The sequence below is a fragment of the Astatotilapia calliptera genome, chromosome 15 (genome assembly GCF_964374335.1).
Source record: "Astatotilapia calliptera chromosome 15, fAstCal68.1, whole genome shotgun sequence".
Classification (NCBI taxonomy): domain Eukaryota; kingdom Metazoa; phylum Chordata; class Actinopteri; order Cichliformes; family Cichlidae; genus Astatotilapia; species Astatotilapia calliptera.
The window spans coordinates 142,798-161,367 of NC_137436.1; the positions used below are offsets into that span (position 1 = coordinate 142,798).

Sequence of the window (18,570 nt, forward strand, 5' to 3'; positions counted from 1 at the left end):
CTGACATAAGACGGGAACATGAGCCTTCAGAGTAAAACAGGAAACAAGACACCACTAAACAAACACGCAGACACGACACAGAGAGACAGACTAGACACTGAACTAAACCTGCAATAAACATGAGAACACAAAAACCTACGAACTAATCCCTAAACAAGAATAACCGAAACATAGAGTCATAATCATCATTATCATCATAATAAGAAAAGAATCCAAAATGCAAAACACACCAAAAGCATAACTCAAAATACTGGGTCAAACTGACCCAGAACCGTGACAAAAAATTGGAATGAATTTTATGTGACTGTTCATCTTAAAGCCAACAAGTGAAAATCCAAAAACGGCTCCAATCCTTTGTATTAATGATCTCCTCCTCTCTCTCTCGCTCTCGCTCTGTGTGTGTGTGTGTGTGTGTGTGTGTGTGTGTGCCCTCACAGAAGGAAGGTCACAGCAGAGCCTCCATCGAAAGCATACTAACGTACTGCATAGGCATATGGTACGCTAGCTGCACAGTGGCTCAGAGGAAAGCACTCCAGGGAGTAATCAACGCTACCCAAAGGACAATCGGCTGCCCTCCCCTCAAACTGAAAGACCTACACAGTTCCCGCTGCCTCAAAAGAGCCCATAACATCATAAAGGACACCTCACACCCTGGACACTCCATGTTCGAACTGCTGCCTTCAGGTAAAATGGTAAATGGCCTGTATTTATATAGCGCCTTACTAGTCCCTAAGGACCCCAAAGCGCTTTACATATCCAGTCATCCACCCATTCACACACACATTCACACACTGGTGATGGCAAGCTACATTGTAGCCACAGCCACCCTGGGGCGCACTGACAGAGGCGAGGCTGCCGGACACTGGCGCCACCGGGCCCTCTGACCACCACCAGTAGGCAACGGGTGAAGTGTCTTGCCCAAGGACACAACGACCGAGACTGTCCAAGCCAGGGCTCGAACCGGCAACCTTCCGATTACAAGACGAACTCCCAACTCTTGAGCCACGATCGCCCCGTGTAAATGGTATAGGTAAACGGTATAGAACAACATACACAAGGACTAACAGACTCAAACACAGTTTCTACCCAATTGCAATATCATGTCTCAATGCTACTAAAAGTAGATGACTTTCATTGCCCCTGTTGTCATTTGTGCCCTTGATGTTGGAATGCTTTCAGACATGTTTTGTTGGATGCACTAACAAATTGACTGAGCTGCACGCCCCAGGACACTGGGGCGTGCAGCTCGGATCTCAGCTGACCCTTCTCACCCTGGACACAGTCTGTTTGACCTGCTCCCCTCAGGCAGGAGGCTCCGGTCCATTCGCACCAGAACCTCTCGCCATAAGAACAGTTTCTTCCCCTCTGCTGTCGGACACATGAACAATAACCGTATGACTGTTCCCACCACTAACACATGACCCTACGCTGTGTTCACTGCATCATTCCATGTTTGGCACTGATCACCACCTGCACTCATGTATATATCATGTATATATCTATCCACTTAGCACTTTTAATTCTTATTCTTATTTTTATATTTTTATGACAGTATGTTTGCACTGAAGCACCGCAGCAATTTCCTAATGTTGTAAACCTGCTCAACATTTGGCAATAAAACCCTTTCTGATTCTGATTCTGATTCTGAGTGATTGATTGTTTGAGTGATATATCAACTAGGTCGTATGTTGAGTGTCTGTATGGGGACTTAGGCCTGGATTGCTTGGGTGTATTTACTGTATGAGAATACTGTATATTATATGTATTTCTATCTTTTATATCCTATCTATTATAGTTTTTAAGTATTTATCTTTCGTGATGTTGCACTGACCGGAGACATCTTTCAATTTCATTGTACTTGTGACAATGACAATAAAGAATATTCATTCATATTCATTCATTCATTCATATTCATTCATTTTCTCAGACGCATTACCAATCAGTTTATTTTTTTACAAGAAGCGTAGCTCATACACAGCAAATTCAAAAGTGTTAAATGTTTTGGTGTTAATAGTCTTCTTGCAAAAGTAGAGTTAATTTTACTCTAAGTAGAGTCACATTCTTTTAATGTAACTCTGAGGTGTAAAATGATAGTAGTTAAAATCGAGTGTTAAAAATGAGTGTTTCTATGTCAAATCTGGAGGTGTTACAATGGAAACATTAAATGGTAAATGGTAAATGGCCTGTATTTATATAGCGCTTTACTAGTCCCTAAGGACCCCAAAGCGCTTTACATATCCAGTCATCCACCCATTCACACACACATTCACACACTGGTGATGGCAAGCTACATTGTAGCCACAGCCACCCTGGGGCGCACTGACAGAGGCGAGGCTGCCAGACACTGGCGCCACCGGGCCCTCTGACCACCACCAGTAGGCAACGGGTGAAGTGTCTTGCCCAAGGACACAACGACCGAGACTGTCCAAGCCGGGGCTCGACCTCTTGAACTCTTAACTCTGAACTCCTACAGGGGCTATGACACCAACAGAGTAAATTCACAGACTCCGCCCCCAGCACAGCTCCAATCGAAGCTGAAGTGAAGCCGTTTCAGAACATTTTGCTCTACATATTTGAGTTGTTTGCCATGCTTGGTAAGTCATTTTTTCAAAGATTGTTTCAATTATTTCTATTAGCTTTTACTTCTGTGGCTCTTTGGAGTTGAGACAAATCTGTGTGAAAGGCATTAGCCATGTTGCTGATAGCATAATATTCTGTCTTAGCTAGCTGAAAGGTATTGTTTGCGGGCAAATACCACAGCCTTGAAAAAAGCTTGCATGTGAATTTTCAGTCAAACTTTTGGTCAAATACACCTAAAACAATGTGTAGAATGTGAAATGTTGGTATAATGGTGCTACTTGAAGCCTGAAAACGATCGCCCATAAAAAAAAACGAGCAAACCGCAGTAGCTGACGTCCTGACTGGATTCTACGTTAGCATTTAGATCCCTCCAGAGTTTTGTGTACACGGTTTAGGTAAAAATGAAAAAGGTTGAGGTTTTACATTTAGTTCAGTATTACCTGTTGCCTGTGTCCTTGTCTTTTGGGGAAATACTTTACACAAGTAATGGCTCAAAGAGGATTCCTTTTTTTTTTTTTTTTTACTGTGCTGCAATTGTTTACTGGATTATTTGTGCCATTAATTAGTGTCAACTAATTTTTATTCAATCTCCGCACAGGATATGCTTGTGAAGATGGAATATGGGGGAAAGCAGAAGTGCGTTGAAGTTCCACAAAGGGATGAATGAAGGACATGCATATTGTATTGAAGAAATAAGTGTTGAGAATGCTGTTATTTGCATTTACCATGTCAGACCTTTTGATAAACAAAATTCTAATGAAAGTGAGAACATGTATACTGTTACATCTTTCAGAAAATGTTTTTGAAATTGTGGTGCACAGTTCAGAATAAATGTTTTTCAAAAACCATTGCATCTTTTAGTAAATGTTTATTTCCAAAAGAAATTTCTAGAAGTTCAGAACAGTAAAATTCCCGCTTTTTAGAATGAATTAGAAGATAACTCTTACGTAGTTAAACTAAAATACTCTTTGAGAGTTAATATATAAACTCTTAACACCAAGTGTTAAATTATCAACTCCAGACAGATTTGGTGTTTAACACTAAATCAGAGTTAACGTACCAACTCTCCAAAAAGAGTTAAATTAACACTCTCTGGTGTGGACCCATATAGACACTTTAATAGTGTTGAAATCAAATCCGACAGTGTTAATTTGGACATGCTGGATTTGCTGTGTACAATGGTATAAATGTATTCTTTGCGATACTTTATAAATATGAAACTCTAAAGATTTTGAGTTCAGGCACATTGTGAAACAAGAATCTAAATATTTGTGTCACAATGATTTCTATAAAAGCATGTTGTTTATGGGGATAACGCAACAAATCTTTTGTGCATCCTATTAATGATCAATGGTAATCCAAGAGGAACCCTGGCTCAGGACATTTTCATGACAAGTGTCAGCACAGACATCTACTATGAGAGAACATGTTTTATCATCATAAAGACTGTGATATGAAGCATCGTTAAAGTGTCACTTCAGTAATGTTGACTCATGTTTTTTAATAATGACTTTAAAACACTAAACACTAATTTCAGTGGTTTATTTTAAGTTTACAGAATATAACATGTGGTAAGACGATGAGTTTTACTTCTCACAGTCTGTGTTATGTGTATCTATTTATCGTGTATGCTACTTTGCTCTGTGGACTGTAAAATGTTTCATTGTATTCATAAAATAAACTAGGCTTTCACTGTCTGCATCTTTTACAGTTTTTCTGCTTTTGTTCACTCCAAATTTGACAAAACCTACAGATATCCAGAGTTAACTCACTAACAAATGTGGAGCAGTCTCAGTGTATTTAGCTGCTTTTTCCCTGAACACAACCAACTGAGAGAAACGCCTGTAGTCCTCACTTTGGTCATTTTGAACGCTGAAGGAGATTTGTTCCATAGACACCTAATACTAGTGTTTACAGCACTACTATGTTCTATTTAAATCCAGATTCCTTTCATAGTTTGCAGTTTCTTTAGTAACATATTTGTAGATGAGTATATTGCTGAACAACACAGCTAGCAGTCTCACACACGCTTTAGGTTTTTCAAGTTTTGTGTGTAAGGGTTTAGTCTATCAAACCTTACCCTTTTCTCCCCAGTATCACAACAGTATGACTCCCAAAGTACAGATCAGTAAACAACCAATGATTCTAAAGCCAGAACAGAAAGATACAGTTGGAAGATGAATGATTGCGTTTTTATGATGCATAGTAAAACTACCCCTCTTCTTCTCCTCTGTGTTGTTGTTGTTGTTGCTCCCCCCTCTCTCTCTCGCTCTCTGTGTGTGTGTGTGTGTGTGTGTGTGTGTGTGTGTGTGTGTGTGTGTGTGTGTGTGTGTATGCCTTAGAAGTCAAATAGTACATTAGCCATACTTAAAAAAACATCTCAATTTCATTTAGAACTGAGATTCTAAGTTGTAAGCAGAAATCTTATGCACAGTCAGAAACATGTTTCCCCACTTTCACAATGCTGAGGTGTCAAATCCACAACCCCCAACAGATGGTTTGTTACACGCGGGTGTGAAGGGTAAGCTTTACTTACACAGCCTCACACATAGTAGATTTTTAAAGTTTTTTGGGTACAGTGGTTTAGCCACAGATGAAACATCCACTTTTGATAAAGGTCACTCCACCTGTTTATTTCTTAAGAAATTAAGCGTCTTTATTAAGCTCTTATTTTGTCACGGTTCTGGGTCAGTTTGACCCAGTATTTTGAGTTGTCATGTTTTTGCAGGTTTAGTTTAGTTCCTCCGCTGGAGGGCCCGAGGAGCCCGTCCGTTTTCCGGGCCTCTAAGTCAGCATCATGGCCTTCGGGGACGGCCTCCGGAAAGAGTTCGTCGCCGCCGCTGGCATCGCGGCCGACCTCCGGACCTGCTCAGTGGCCGCCACTGCCTTCCAAGTGGTCGGCCTCCCGAACTGTTTGCCCTTCGCCGCCGTTGCCGTGTGCACGGTCGGCCTCCAGAACTGTTTGCCCATCACCGCCGTTGCCGTGTGCACGGTCGGCCTCCAGAACTGTCTTGGTCTTTGTGTTGTCGACCCCCGGGTCGACCCCCTGAACTTTTCTCGGACTCTTGAGCTCTGATTTGGTTTTGTTTTTGATCTGCTTTCCTGTGTTCTTGGACTGTTTTCTTGTGTGTTTGGACTCTTGTGCTCCTTGTTTTTTGTTTCGGACCCTCCTTCCTGGACCCCCTCTGCCCGCCCTGGTCTGGTGCTCTGTTTTTTTGTTTTGGGCTGTCGGGAGCCAGCCCTTGGAGGGGGGGGGGGGGGGGGGGGGGTACTGTCACGGTTCTGGGTCAGTTTGACCCAGTATTTTGAGTTGTCATGTTTTTGCAGGTTTAGTTTAGTTCCATGTGTCATTCTCTCTATGTCGAGTCTGTGTCTTAGTGTGATGGTTTCTTGTTCCTGTTTTATTGTGAAGGTCTGCGTCTCATGTGAGTGTGTTCAGTTTTACCTCTGTCTCGTCTTGTTGATTTCTCCCAGCTGTGTCCACCACCTGTGTGTAATTCCCCTGTGTTTCTCTGTGTATTTAAGTCGTATCCTCTGTCATTGTAGTTGCTGGTCTGTCTGTGTATCCACCATGTCTCACCCGTGTGTTCTCCCTGCTGTCCATCGTCATTCTCCTCTGCTCGTTCTCATTCTTGTCCAGGTTTGTGCTCTGTAGTTTAGTTGTTTCCAGTCTAGTTTAGTTCGTGCTCCATTTGCTGTTTTGTCTATATTTATTTTGTATTTAATAAACCACCCTCACCCCTTTACAAGTGCCTGCTTTTGGATCCTCCTTTATTTCCCACACGGCTCATCGCACTCGCCGTGACATATTTATACATGTCTACACAATAATAGACACCGTGTGCTCTGTGACATTATAGTCTTCTACTTCTGCTTCCACCGGTTTGCATTTTAAACTCCCAACCTTTCAGTTTGTTATGAACGAGTTATATTTCTAACATTTTGTGATATAAAAGTGAACCATGTGGCTTTTTTATTTTCTGTGTGATGGGATGACTTAAGACACAAGTTATTTAAACAATTATAAATGGCAGTGTGATGGCCATGGTACTTTATGTGGGTCAAATATGTTAAGGATAATGTTTATCAATGTAAAATTGCAAAGAACTTGTGGATAGAATATAACATTTTGTAAACAGTTATCTCAGAAGCTGTACTGTCAGATCTATGTATGTAAGGTTTGTAAAAAAAAAAAAAAAAAAGCCTAAATTATATGTTATTATGTTCTTAACATATCTGTTAATTCACTCGAAGTTGACTTTTATTTTGAAATCCGGTTTCCACATCCATTCCCGTAATACTTTGAATACACAGGGAACGTAAAACAAACTGGAGGCTGGCTTGACTGCAAGTCTCGAATTGGAGGCTGGCTTGACACAAGTGTTGTACGGTGGTGGCTATGGCGGAGCTTCCACAGAGGCAACAGGTGGATGAGGGAAGGTGAGGCAGGAGGAGAGACCCGAGGTGGCCGCCGGTCCAAGTGTCAGGTGAATTCAACTTCAGGTAAGAAGTTATGACCTGCAGTCTATCTGGGTCAGATATAAACCAAGTTTAGGTGGAGTTTATTTTCGTTGTGCTGACTTTTTACAGTCAGTTACAATACATCATACTGCGTGAGCTAGCATGACGAGTTTCTATACAGCTGTTCTGTTGCTATGGAAAAACCATGGATGACAGGAGAGGTCTACAGGCTGCTGAAAGCTCGGAATGTTGCCTTCAGAGATGGAGACGAGGCGAGCCTGAGGACAGCTAGGGCCAACCTTTCCCGTGGCATCAGAGAGGCTAAGAGACAGTACTCCAGGAAAATATCTCATCACTTCAAAGACAGCAGAGACTCACGGAGCCTGTGGCGAGGCATTCAGACCATCACAGATTACAAGCCCCCACCACAGACCTGTGATAGCACTATCCCCCTGCTGAACGAGCTGAACACTTTCTTTGCTCGCTTTGAAGTCCAAAACAGCACCACTGCACAGAAGACCCCACCCCCTCCTGGTGACCAGGTGATGACTCTGTCCCCGGACAGCGTGAGGAGATCCCTCAGCAGGATCAATGCACGTAAAGCTCCGGGTCCTGACAACATTCCTGGTCGTGTACTGAGAGACTGTGCAGTGGAACTCACTGATGTCTTCACAGACATCTTCAACATATCACTCATCCAGGCTGTCGTCCCCACATGTTTTAAAGCCACCACAATCATTCCGGTTCCAAAAAAGTCATCTCCCTCCTGCTTTAATGACTACCGTCCTGTTGCACTTACTCCCATCCTGATGAAGTGCTTCGAACGACTAGTCATGCAACACATCAAGACTGTCCTGCCCCCCTCCCTGGATCCCTTCCAGTTTGCGTATCGGCCCAACCGCTCAACCGATGATGCCATCTCCACTGCACTCCACTCGGCACTCACACACCTGGACAAAAATGACTCATATGTTCGAATGCTGTTCATAGATTTCAGTTCAGCATTCAACACCATAATCCCCCAACAGCTCACTCAAAAACTGGTCCAGCTGGGGCTCAACACCTCACTGTGCAACTGGCTGTTGGATTTCCTCACCGGAAGACCTCAAGCAGTACGGGTCGGCAGTAATACATCCAGCACCATCATTTTAAACACGGGGGCCCCGCAGGGATGTGTGCTGAGCCCCCTCCTCTTCACTCTGCTGACCCAAGACTGCACTCCATCATACAGCTCCAACCTCTTCATCAAGTTTGCGGACGACACAACGGTGGTGGGTCTCATTAGCAACAGGGATGAGACCGACTACAGAAGTGAGGTGAGACGCCTGGCCACGTGGTGTGCTGACAACAATCTCTCTCTGAATGTGGAGAAGACAAAGGAGATTGTTGTGGACTTCAGGAGAATGCACACCCAACATGCTCCTCTGACCATTGACGGAGCGTCTGTGGAGAGAGTGAGCAGCACCAAGTTCTTGGGTGTGCACATCACAGAGGATCTCTCCTGGACGTACAACACCACAGCACTGGCCAAGAAATCACAGCAGCGTCTCTTCTTTCTCCGCAAACTAAGAAGAGCAGGAGCACCAGCCCCCATCATGTACACTTTCTACAGAGGCACCATCGAGAGCATCCTGTCGAGCTGCATCACTGTGTGGTTTGGAGCCTGCAATGCGTCCTGTCATAGAACCCTCCAACGCATAGTGAGAGCTGCAGAGAGGATCATTGGTGTCTCTCTCCCCTCCCTCCAGGACATTTACAGCACCCGTCTCACTAAAAAAGCCCTTTGCATGGCGGCTGATCCCACGCACCCAATGCAAAGCTTCTTCAAGCTGCTGCCGTCGGGGAGGAGACTGCGGAGTCTCCGGGCCAGGACCAGCAGACTGAAGGACAGCTTCATCCATCAGGCTGTCAGGAAGCTTAACTCCCTCCCGATTCTGCCCCCTCTCCCCTCTCTCCTCCACGGTCCTACTGAACTCTGTCACACACACACACACACACACACACACACACACACACACACACACACACACACACACACACTCTCTGACTCACTCACTGGCCTGCACCAGTTACCAGTCACTTTGTGGAGCATTGGACTGCCACTACCTCATAAGACTTTGTTGTTACACTATCTCTTACCGTACATTACCAAATCTCCATTTGCACTATTTGCCTATTTGCACTACTCTGCCTGGTTTGCACTCAATGTCATTTACTCATTATATTGTATATTGTATAGCTTTCTTGTTATATGTAAAAATTGTATTGTATTTATTTATTTAAATTTTACTTTTTAATTATTTTACTTGCATTTTTAATCACTCTTATATTTAAATGTTCATTTGCTATTTTATCTAGGGATTGAGAGTAACGTAGTTTCTATTCTCTGTATGTCCTGTACATGTGGCAGAATTGACAATAAAGCTGACTTTGACTTTGACTTTGATGATGTTACTGATAGTGAACTTTATTTTATTCATAAGGTTAGTTAGTAGAGTTGCCAACAGCTCCTTAAAAAATGGAATCATCCCCCCATTCAGAGAAAATATTACGCGTTTCGTATTGAGCTGAGAAGAGACGCAGTTTGTCCCGGACTTTAGCTAGAATGGAAAAGACACAAAGCTGGAGTTATTCTGTCTTTACAGCTGCCTCTTCTCTTATCTCCCCTCCCTCTTCTATTGCTACTTCAATCATGAAACTGATCAATGATCAGCTGATTGTCTCTCTTGTTTATCGCCCACTTTGCGCCAGAAAGAGGAAACCAGCGGATGTCGCGCTAAACAACAGCAGCACTTTTAAGCTTGATCAGCTGTTGTTAGAATTTATTTAATATTAGTTTCTAGTATCAGCTGATGTTTGCTGGAGCCACAGCTGTAAAGCTGCTGGTCATGATGTCGGTTTGGATATGTGGTGAGAGGGAAACATGAAGATGAAACCAGGAGATGTCCTTACTGAATCATCAGAGCTGTGATGGAGAAAAAGGTTTACCTTTTAGGTGACATGAATGAGTTGAAGTTATGAACTGTTTCTGAGAGACAAATAACACCAGGATCCTTTTTTATGTAGCTGACAGCTGGTAACTATGCAGGGGCGGGTCTAGCAAAGTGTTGCCAGGGGGCCAGGTAGGGCATTAACAGGGAGAGGGGGGCACAAAGAAATACTTTTCTTTTTTATTCTCATTTAAAATATTTAGCTTTTATTAAATAATTATCTGAATCTTGCGAACAAAGTTTTTATCTGACGTAAAATGTATAGAAATCATACATATACCAACAAGACTGTACATCACTGTCACAACAGCATTTGTTTTCATTCAAAGTCTTTATGGCTTTAATACCTGGGGGGCCGGTCTGTAGTGAAAATGCCCAATTTTTTGTCCCAGTCCAGCCCTGCAGGTCAATACTGGCAGTGTCACCATGCCAGCTGACTGTATTTCATCATCAGCCAGTGTTGTTCTTTATACATGAACATTACCAAAGTTTACCATAAGGCAGCATAGAAAGTATTTACTTGCTTTCAGGTTTTATTCAAATGTTAGTCTTTTCATTTGTTTCCCCACTTTTTTCCTGTTTCAAAATCAAACACCAGTTTGTGAGAAGATTATCTTCTTTTTTTTAACAGGCATTGGTTTTGCATTGGCATTGGCTAATTTGCCAATTGTATGTTAAAAATGTTCGTATTTTAATATTCAAAAATGTTTTTGCCCAAAACATATGCACTACATGTCAGTAAAAATACTATGCAAATATTGATGTCCTTGACTGCTGAATAAACACTGACTGATTGTATCTCTTGTACTTTATCAACGCAGTATCTAAAAACTTTGCACCGTATTGGTTAAAATCTCATTCTAATAAGAGTTAAAAGCGCATTCGGTTGTTAGGTTTACAGGGTTATTGAATTATGGTTAACGGTTGGTAGAATTGTTTTTAACATTATCTGCCAATTACATCTGCCACCCTTCTCCAAATCTGTGCCCCTACCTGGCCCCCCTAACAAAAATTTTCTAGACACGCCACTGGGAGCAGCTCGTGCTCAACCACTGTGGTCACAGCCTGGTCCCAGTGACAAGACAACCTGTCTGCTGGTCACCAACACTAGAGAAGCACCTATGGGAGAGGAAGTTTTTGATAACAAATTATAACTGCAAACGTACAAAGCTTGAAAATCAAGTCACCAGTTATGACATAACCCCTCCAAAGTAACTAAGGAAATTACCAACTGTTTTCAAGTACTATCTGTGATTTTTGTCTAAGCAAAAAAAGGTTACCCACACATTCTTGATAAACATTAGACAGTACAAGGATAAGTATATAAAATGTTAATAACTAAAGGTATATAGTGCCTCTAAGCTCTTTGGACATTAGTGTTCCTCTGGGAAACTTCGCCATCAAGCCTGAACCTGAATGCACCGCTGAGTCCACCAAAACCATTGGTGTCACAGTTTATGACTGTAGTAAATATGAGTGCCGTCCCCTTCAAACAGGTCGGCATCTGATCCTACAGCACGGTAAAAAAAAAGAAATTGTGTTTAACTGTATCATCAGCAGCACCAAGTATGCAACAGTTTTGATTTTGGAACCATTACGTGTTGAAATATATCTCACCTAAATTTAAGATAGGATTCTCATCTTCTCCATTCTCATACACCTCTGTAACGCAAACAGACTTGACTCAAAGTCTTTCCACATCTCTAAAGATTAAGAGCCTTTCAAGTATCATCTTTGCACATACCGTGTACTTCAGGGGAAACTGGTATCTGCAAAACACACACACACACCAAGACGTGCGGGTAAACATTCAGTCTCTTCTTTTAAGTCTCCCTAGAAATGCTGAATGGATACTTACAGTGTATGAAGTGTGAAGAACCACTAATCCCAACAATAACAGCACTCTCTCCATCATGATGCAGCATGTCTCCAAGTAAATGCTGCTTCTTTGGTTTACATATAATACGACCTTTGGAAGTGGAGTAGTTTTATGCCAGCTGTAAACAGTAACTGAGGGACTTTGACTCAAATTGTTACTGATTTGTGGGTGTTTTCACATGTGCATCAGCCTGAGGTGGCGTGAATATCTCCACACTTCCTGTCTTAGGCTATTTCCTGGGTATTATTAGATTCTCTGATGGCAACCCAGAATTCAGCGCAGCAATCGTTCAGGAGCACAAATGCTGATTTTTTTTTTTTATGTGATATATTCAAAGCATAAGACCCACTCTCCCTATGCTTTTTTCTTCAGGTGTTTTCAAACGTGTAGGCAATTTGATAAAGTTGTGGGTTTTAAGTTAAAGTCTCGATTGTCTATATTTTCCTGTGGGTATTTAAAGTCAGACGTTTATTTTTTATGACCAAATCTAATCGCTAGATGGGGACAGATACCCACTTTTTACCAGTACGGCGCTCGACACTACGGCACATGCTACGTAAAGCTATACGTAACCCCGGTGGTAGAGTGGACACTTTTTACGCTAAATCCACACAAAGAGGTGAAGGAGCTAGTTAAAACCTACAGTTCAATCCAACCCTGAAAACAGTCACGCTCTTATCTTTGCTGTTGGCGATGTTACACAGAATTTTCCATTGATCATATGGTCCTCATTTCCCTACGTTTGCACAGATGGACAGATAAAAGCAGCAGTGCTGCAACTTTTACGATGTTATCTGTGTCATATTACAGAAACGCCCCCAAACGCAGCACAGACAACGGCATGTATCAACACTCGGTACGTCACTGATTTAAACGCAGCTTTTAAAAAAGTGGCATATATCAAGGTTTATCTAAAGGGTGGGCTTTTGCTATTCTCGCCTAATCCGCTCAGATGCCAAAAACAGTCTTGGACTTGGTTGAAATACAACGAGGAGACGGAGACGATACCGACATGTGTCCACACTACGCATTTTCCGTGTTTAGGTAGTTGTAGCCACTGTCTTTTGTGTTGTCATATTGCTAATGTCAGCAAGGTGGCTAACGGCAGTGTCACATTTAGCCTAACATGCTAAAACACGATGGTGTGAAACCTTAGAAAAATAGTCTTGCCCACTGTCGGTATTTTAACTGGCAGCCATTGAATATTGATATTACTATGCGCATGTCCCGATTGTGTATTCAGACGAGGTGGCCGAGTGGTTAAGGCGATGGACTGCTAATCCATTGTGCTCTGCACGCGTGGGTTCGAATCCCATCCTCGTCGGAAACTTCTTATATTTAATGCGCGTATTAAATTTTGATATCACTTTTCATAATGTTTAAAAAGCAACAACGCTTAGTTTATGAGGATTCAACCATGCTTTAGCATCTATAATTTATAATTTAAAATTCACTTTATTCTGACAATTATATAAACAGTAATATTATTTAGTTGCTAAGCACTTTTTAAAAACAGTTACAAATTGCTTCACAGTTTGTTCTTCTAATATGTGTGTGGTTGACTCTGTTTGCATTTATAAATAGGTCCACGTATTTCTAGTGTCTTTTTTTATCCAAAGGGCCACAAATAATGGGGCAAAAGATAAGGTAAAGCCAACCTATAGAGAGAGCACCCCATAAGAACAAATCCGAAAACCAGCTGACCTGATAGGCTGAGGATACAGGTCATGGATACATACACACACATACATACACACACATCCCCCCCCCCCACACACACACACACGCACATGTGGGACTCATGTAATGGGTGGGCACAGATGGAAAGATGGAAGTATTGTAATAGATATTGCCCCCCCTCTCCATAATTTCATGCATTCTTATCATTGTTATGTTATGCGTTCAGTTCTTTATTACTATTTCTGACACATACTGTGATAACTGGCAATCCAGCTAGGATATTCTGATCAATGATGATTGTGGGAATCATCATTGATGGCGCTCACGCAGGCATTGAATCGGGCAGCTTTGGGGTCCTGTGTGTTCTACTGCACAGATAGCCTGCAGAGTGCAGCTACGCTGAACTGAAGTGCTTGTGTTTTGTATTTGCAGTTGCAAATGAGCAAGTAAAGAGAATGATTCTGAACTCATGCACGCCTGGAAGTGTCATTTGTCCAAGTGTGCAACACACACACACTTGAGAAGTAAAATTGAGCTGGGCACACATGAGCCAGGTGAGGGAACACTATCACACGGAGCCGTCTGTACCGGGAGTTGGTCACAGACCGCAGCCTCCAGGCCGGGCACACAGCTAGAGGGATGCAAAGAAGCCCCCCAGCCAGCCTGAGAAGACCCACAGAGCCACAGCAGCCATGGTCGATCACAACCCCGGTGCAGAGAGCCCCCTCCGAGATATGCCAGCCTCCTCCGGCAGGCTGTTCCACAGACGAGGACCATACCACTGAAAAGCTGCCTCTCCGTGAGTATGTGTCCTGACTTTAGGAACAATCAAAAGGCCAGTACCAGAGGACCTCAGAGTCCACGAGGGTTCGTATGGTAGAAGCAGATTTGAAAGATAAAAAGGCCCGAGACCATTAAGACATTTAAAGACCAATAAAAGAACTTTAAAATCGATCCTGAAACACACGGGGAGCCAGTGCAGCGATTCTAAAACCGGTGTAATGTGGGCCCGCCCTCTGGTCTTCGTCAGCACACGGGCTGCAGAGTTTTGTAAAAGTTGTAAAGGTGAAATATTCTTTTTGGGGAGACCAGAGAGCAGGGCATTACAGTAATCAATGCGACTGGTAATAAAAGCATGCATCAGCATCTCCATGTTGGCCCGAGAGAGAATAGGGCGGACTCTGGCTATATTTTTTAGATGATAAAATCCAATTTTGGTTACATGTTTAATATGTGGGATAAAACCAAGCTCAGAGTCAAAAATAACACCCAGGTTTTTCACTTGTAGCGAAGGACATAGTGAAAATGCCTCTAATTTAGACAAGAGTTTCTCTCTCTGAGCCTCGGGACCGACGATTAAAACTTAGGTTTTGTCCTGGTTAAGCTGTAAAAAGTTTTCTGCCATCCAAGATCTTATATCTAAAATACAGTTAAAAAGGGCATCCATTGGTCTGGTGTCATCAGGAGACATGGAGATGTACAGCTGAGTGTCATCAGCGTAACTGTGGAAGTTCACTCCATGCCTCCTGATGACACCACCAAGAGGGAGCATATACAAATTAAAAAGTACAGGGCCTAGAACCGACCCTTGAGGCACACCACATGTCATTTTATGGATCTTAGAGAAGCATGTATCCGTACTCACCATAAAAGTTCTGTCTGAGAGACAGGAAGTGAACCAGTTGTGTACAGCACCAGAGAGGCCCACCATGTGTTTAAGTCTGTTTAAAAGAATAGCGTGGTCTACTGTATCAAAGGCTGCGCTTAGATCCAGCAGCACCAGGACTGAGAGCTTTTGGGCGTCCCAGTTACATCTAAGATCATTTAAAACCTTTAGGAGAGCCGTCTCTGTGCTGTGGTTCACCCTAAATCCAGACTGGAATATCTCCAGGATCTGTCTATCATTTAGAAAATCATTAATCTGAGTAAAAACAAGTTTTTCTAAGACTTTACTTAAAAATGGTAAGTTGGATACAGGTCTGTAGTTATTAAAATCATTACAGTCCAAATTGCTCTTCTTCAGAAGGGGCCTCACCACCGCCGTTTTAAAGGCAGCAGGGAAGACACCCAACTGAAGAGAGCAATTCATCATGTATAAAAGCTCAGCCTCAAAAAATCCATAAAGTGTTTTAAAAAGTGAAGAAGGGATTGGATCTAAAGGACATGTGGTGGGTCTCACTGTGGAGAAAACCTTCTGAAGGTTCTCAGCATTAACCAGGACAAAGCTGTCCAGTGTCTCCTCAGGTACAATCGAGCCATCAGATGTGTTTACAATCATATCGCGATTAGATAAAATATCAGATCTGATGGCGCTGATTTTTCCCCTGAAGTGGTCTGCAAACTGCCCACAGAGCGAGTCTGTGGGGTTCTTTGGGAGCTGTTAAAATCAGGGTTAAATAAATGATCTATGGTGGAAAAGAGGACCTTGGGATTATTTTTGTTAATACTGATTATTTTGGCGAAGTATGAATTTCTTGAGTTCCTTAGTGTATTATTGTACACTTTAAGTTGCTCGCAAAGTACTTGATGGTTGATAGTATTTTTATTTTTCCTCCATCTCCTTTCTGCTGCCCTGCAATTTCTTTTGAGTTTTTTGACTTCTTCGTTTCTCCAGGGTGATACATGTTTTACGTTAATCTTTTTGGTGGTGAGTGGAGCAACGGAGTCAAGGCTTTTCTTCAGTTTGCTGTTAAAATGATTAAAAATAAAATCACAGGGTGCAGGTAAAATCACAGGGGGGTTAGGCACAGGCTTTGTTGACCAACTGAAGATGGATTAAGGAGGAATAAGATGTAGAGAGTTACAATAATCAAGACAGGAGAAAATGAAAGTGTTTACTAGAGATTCCACCTTACTGGGAATCAAAGAAGGTCTGATTTTTGCATTATTTCTTAAGTAAAGGTAATAAGACTGGATGAGCTCAATCTCATCTTAATTTTTGGTCAGAAATAAGACAGTGATATTGTTGGCAAAGGGGCTGAAGTAAGAATCTCAGTTTTGCCAGGATTGGGAAGAATAAACGGTGAAAAAAGCTTGCACTGGTAGTTAGACACAGAAAATGTTTTAGTTTGTTTTGTTAGCTTTTTATTCTTCACGTTGTTGTAACATTCCATCCTGGGGACTTCACATTCTTTTGCTTTTCTTCTCTGAGATTCATTTCAAGTGCTCCTCGTCCGCTTGATAGCCCTTGTTGTGACATCCTTCTTTTCCAGCCATTTGTTTCTCATCAGAGCTCTCCTGGGGATTGGGAGGACAGCTTACATCTCCTGTGGCCCCATAATGACTCCAATCAGACCTGGGAGAGAGTGTCACGGTCTCTGCCTGTCCCTTCTTGAGGTCATCTGAAGCTCGACTGTTTGTTGTCTGAAGAGGGTTAAACAGTGAACTTATTTTCCTTTTATAAGATAGACGATAGAGTAAGTTCTATTTTTTGCTTGAATGTTTGTGAACACATTACCTTGTGATCATGTTGATAACGATCTATCGCGTACTGGTATTTGGCTGCACTGAGTCCAAGAGCACCAGCCAATCTTTCCCCAAGGAAGTCACAGGCTGAATTTGGAAACAGAAAATGTGGAGACTCAGTGAAGCCTGCACAAAAAGCTAAAGTCAGGGCCTTCTCTACAGTCACTTGGCTTCTGTATTGATTATGTAACATGGCATACCCAGCAGTGAAAACCTCCCAACTAGAATGGCCACATTCTTGAACGATAGCCGAGTCTGAGAAGAAAAAAGACAGAAGCAATCACATGAACTGACTGTTGCTAAATATTCACCACAAGTCTCCCCCCCCCAAACAGATACCCACCTTCTGTTTAGGTTCTTCAAAGGGAGTTTTGTTTGACGTCTCCACCTCTTCCTCCTCGCTGTCTTCAACTACAAGAGTTTCACCGCTGGAGAAGTGGATCACCTTCCTCTCTTTGGCCGAAGCAGGACCCTCAAAGTTTGTTTCAGTGGTGTTTGCTGATGTCTGACGCATCAGAAAACTTTTATTTATTCACAGCATATCATCTAAGTACTGTGTGTTATACTCACTGCATTTACAATACTATTACAAATTGCACCGGAGCGACAGAGTCATGGCAGACAACTGGATAAAGTTCATTTTGTGAATACAAACTAAGCTAACAGCTATGTTTGCTTCATTATCACAGCACTTACTTCCTGGTTGTTCATTCTTCGGGTTACATTAGTGTTTCTGTATTGCTCCAAAGGACAAGTATCCAGTCATTGTTCTGTGTCACTGCTGTCCCAGACATCCATCCATGCTGACTCTGCGTTGTGGAGAAAAACAACTACAGGATACAGGATCTGACTTGAAACCTGAGACGCCAAATACAGAAGTGCACAAACCTTATCAGAGGCAAGTCGCTCCAACACAATCAGTTTCACTCTTGAATTCAAGGGGCTGGGCTTGGGAGGCAGGTTTGGTGGCGTGTTGAATATCACAGCTTAGCCATGCTAAGCCACTCTGCTGTTAAAGTTAGATTTTCTTTCAGTAAAGTCTGACTGCACATACTGGCAATCACGCCATTCTTAGATAACCAGGTTAGCCTTACTAGCTCAGACAAGCAGCAGAGAAATGACAGAGCACAAATTCTATACCAGATTATCTGGTAGCACCAGACTGTAGGGTTATTAGAGTATAGGGCAGTGGTGTCAAACTCAAATACACAGTGGGCCAAAATTCCAAACTGGAACAAAGTCGTGGGCTAACATTAATATTTATTGAAAAAAATCTTCCTCCAGATATATAATAAGGAACCTTTTCTTATAGACTCAAACAAGTTTTGCTGAAAAACTGAATATGGGACAAGCTTTGCTTAAACGATATATAACTTATATAAAAGTATATATAACTTAATATTGCACACATGCAAAATTGAAATTCCAATTAAATAACATATCAGTGGAATTTATTTCTTAAATAAAAATTGTATTTTCAGCCTTCTGAATTAAATTTTAACAGTAAACCTTTTC

At 42.2% G+C, this 18,570-nt stretch overlaps 1 protein-coding gene and 1 non-coding gene across 2 annotated transcripts; one reads left to right on the plus strand and one right to left on the minus strand.

Annotated features, from left to right (window-relative positions):
• Nucleotides 1–13,152: 13,152 nt before the first annotated feature.
• trnas-gcu (transfer RNA serine (anticodon GCU)) lies at nt 13,153–13,234 on the plus strand. Its single transcript has one exon. It is a non-coding gene; the product is annotated as a tRNA-Ser (tRNA).
• A 3,423-nt stretch (nt 13,235–16,657) lies between these two features.
• Nucleotides 16,658–18,177, minus strand: LOC113037609 (uncharacterized). The gene is made up of 6 exons (XM_026194863.2): nt 17,944–18,177; nt 17,752–17,864; nt 17,399–17,560; nt 17,256–17,310; nt 17,048–17,142; nt 16,658–16,953 (listed from the first exon to the last, which is right to left on the minus strand). Exons 2-6 carry the CDS (start codon nt 17,764–17,766, stop codon nt 16,744–16,746), a joined length of 537 nt encoding a protein of 178 aa, XP_026050648.1. The 5' UTR covers nt 17,767–17,864; nt 17,944–18,177; the 3' UTR covers nt 16,658–16,743.
• Nucleotides 18,178–18,570: the final 393 nt, after the last annotated feature.

What these genes read in the sequence shown, in the direction of transcription:
- LOC113037609 (XM_026194863.2), bottom strand. An exon ending in TGGGAGGTTTTCACTGCTGG is followed by an intron (nt 17,143 to 17,255) that starts GTATGCCATGTT and finishes TTCCAAATTCAG; the next exon opens with CCTGTGACTTCCTTGGGGAA. An exon ending in GTTATCAACATGATCACAAG is followed by an intron (nt 16,954 to 17,047) that starts GTAATGTGTTCA and finishes AACCCTCTTCAG; the next exon opens with ACAACAAACAGTCGAGCTTC.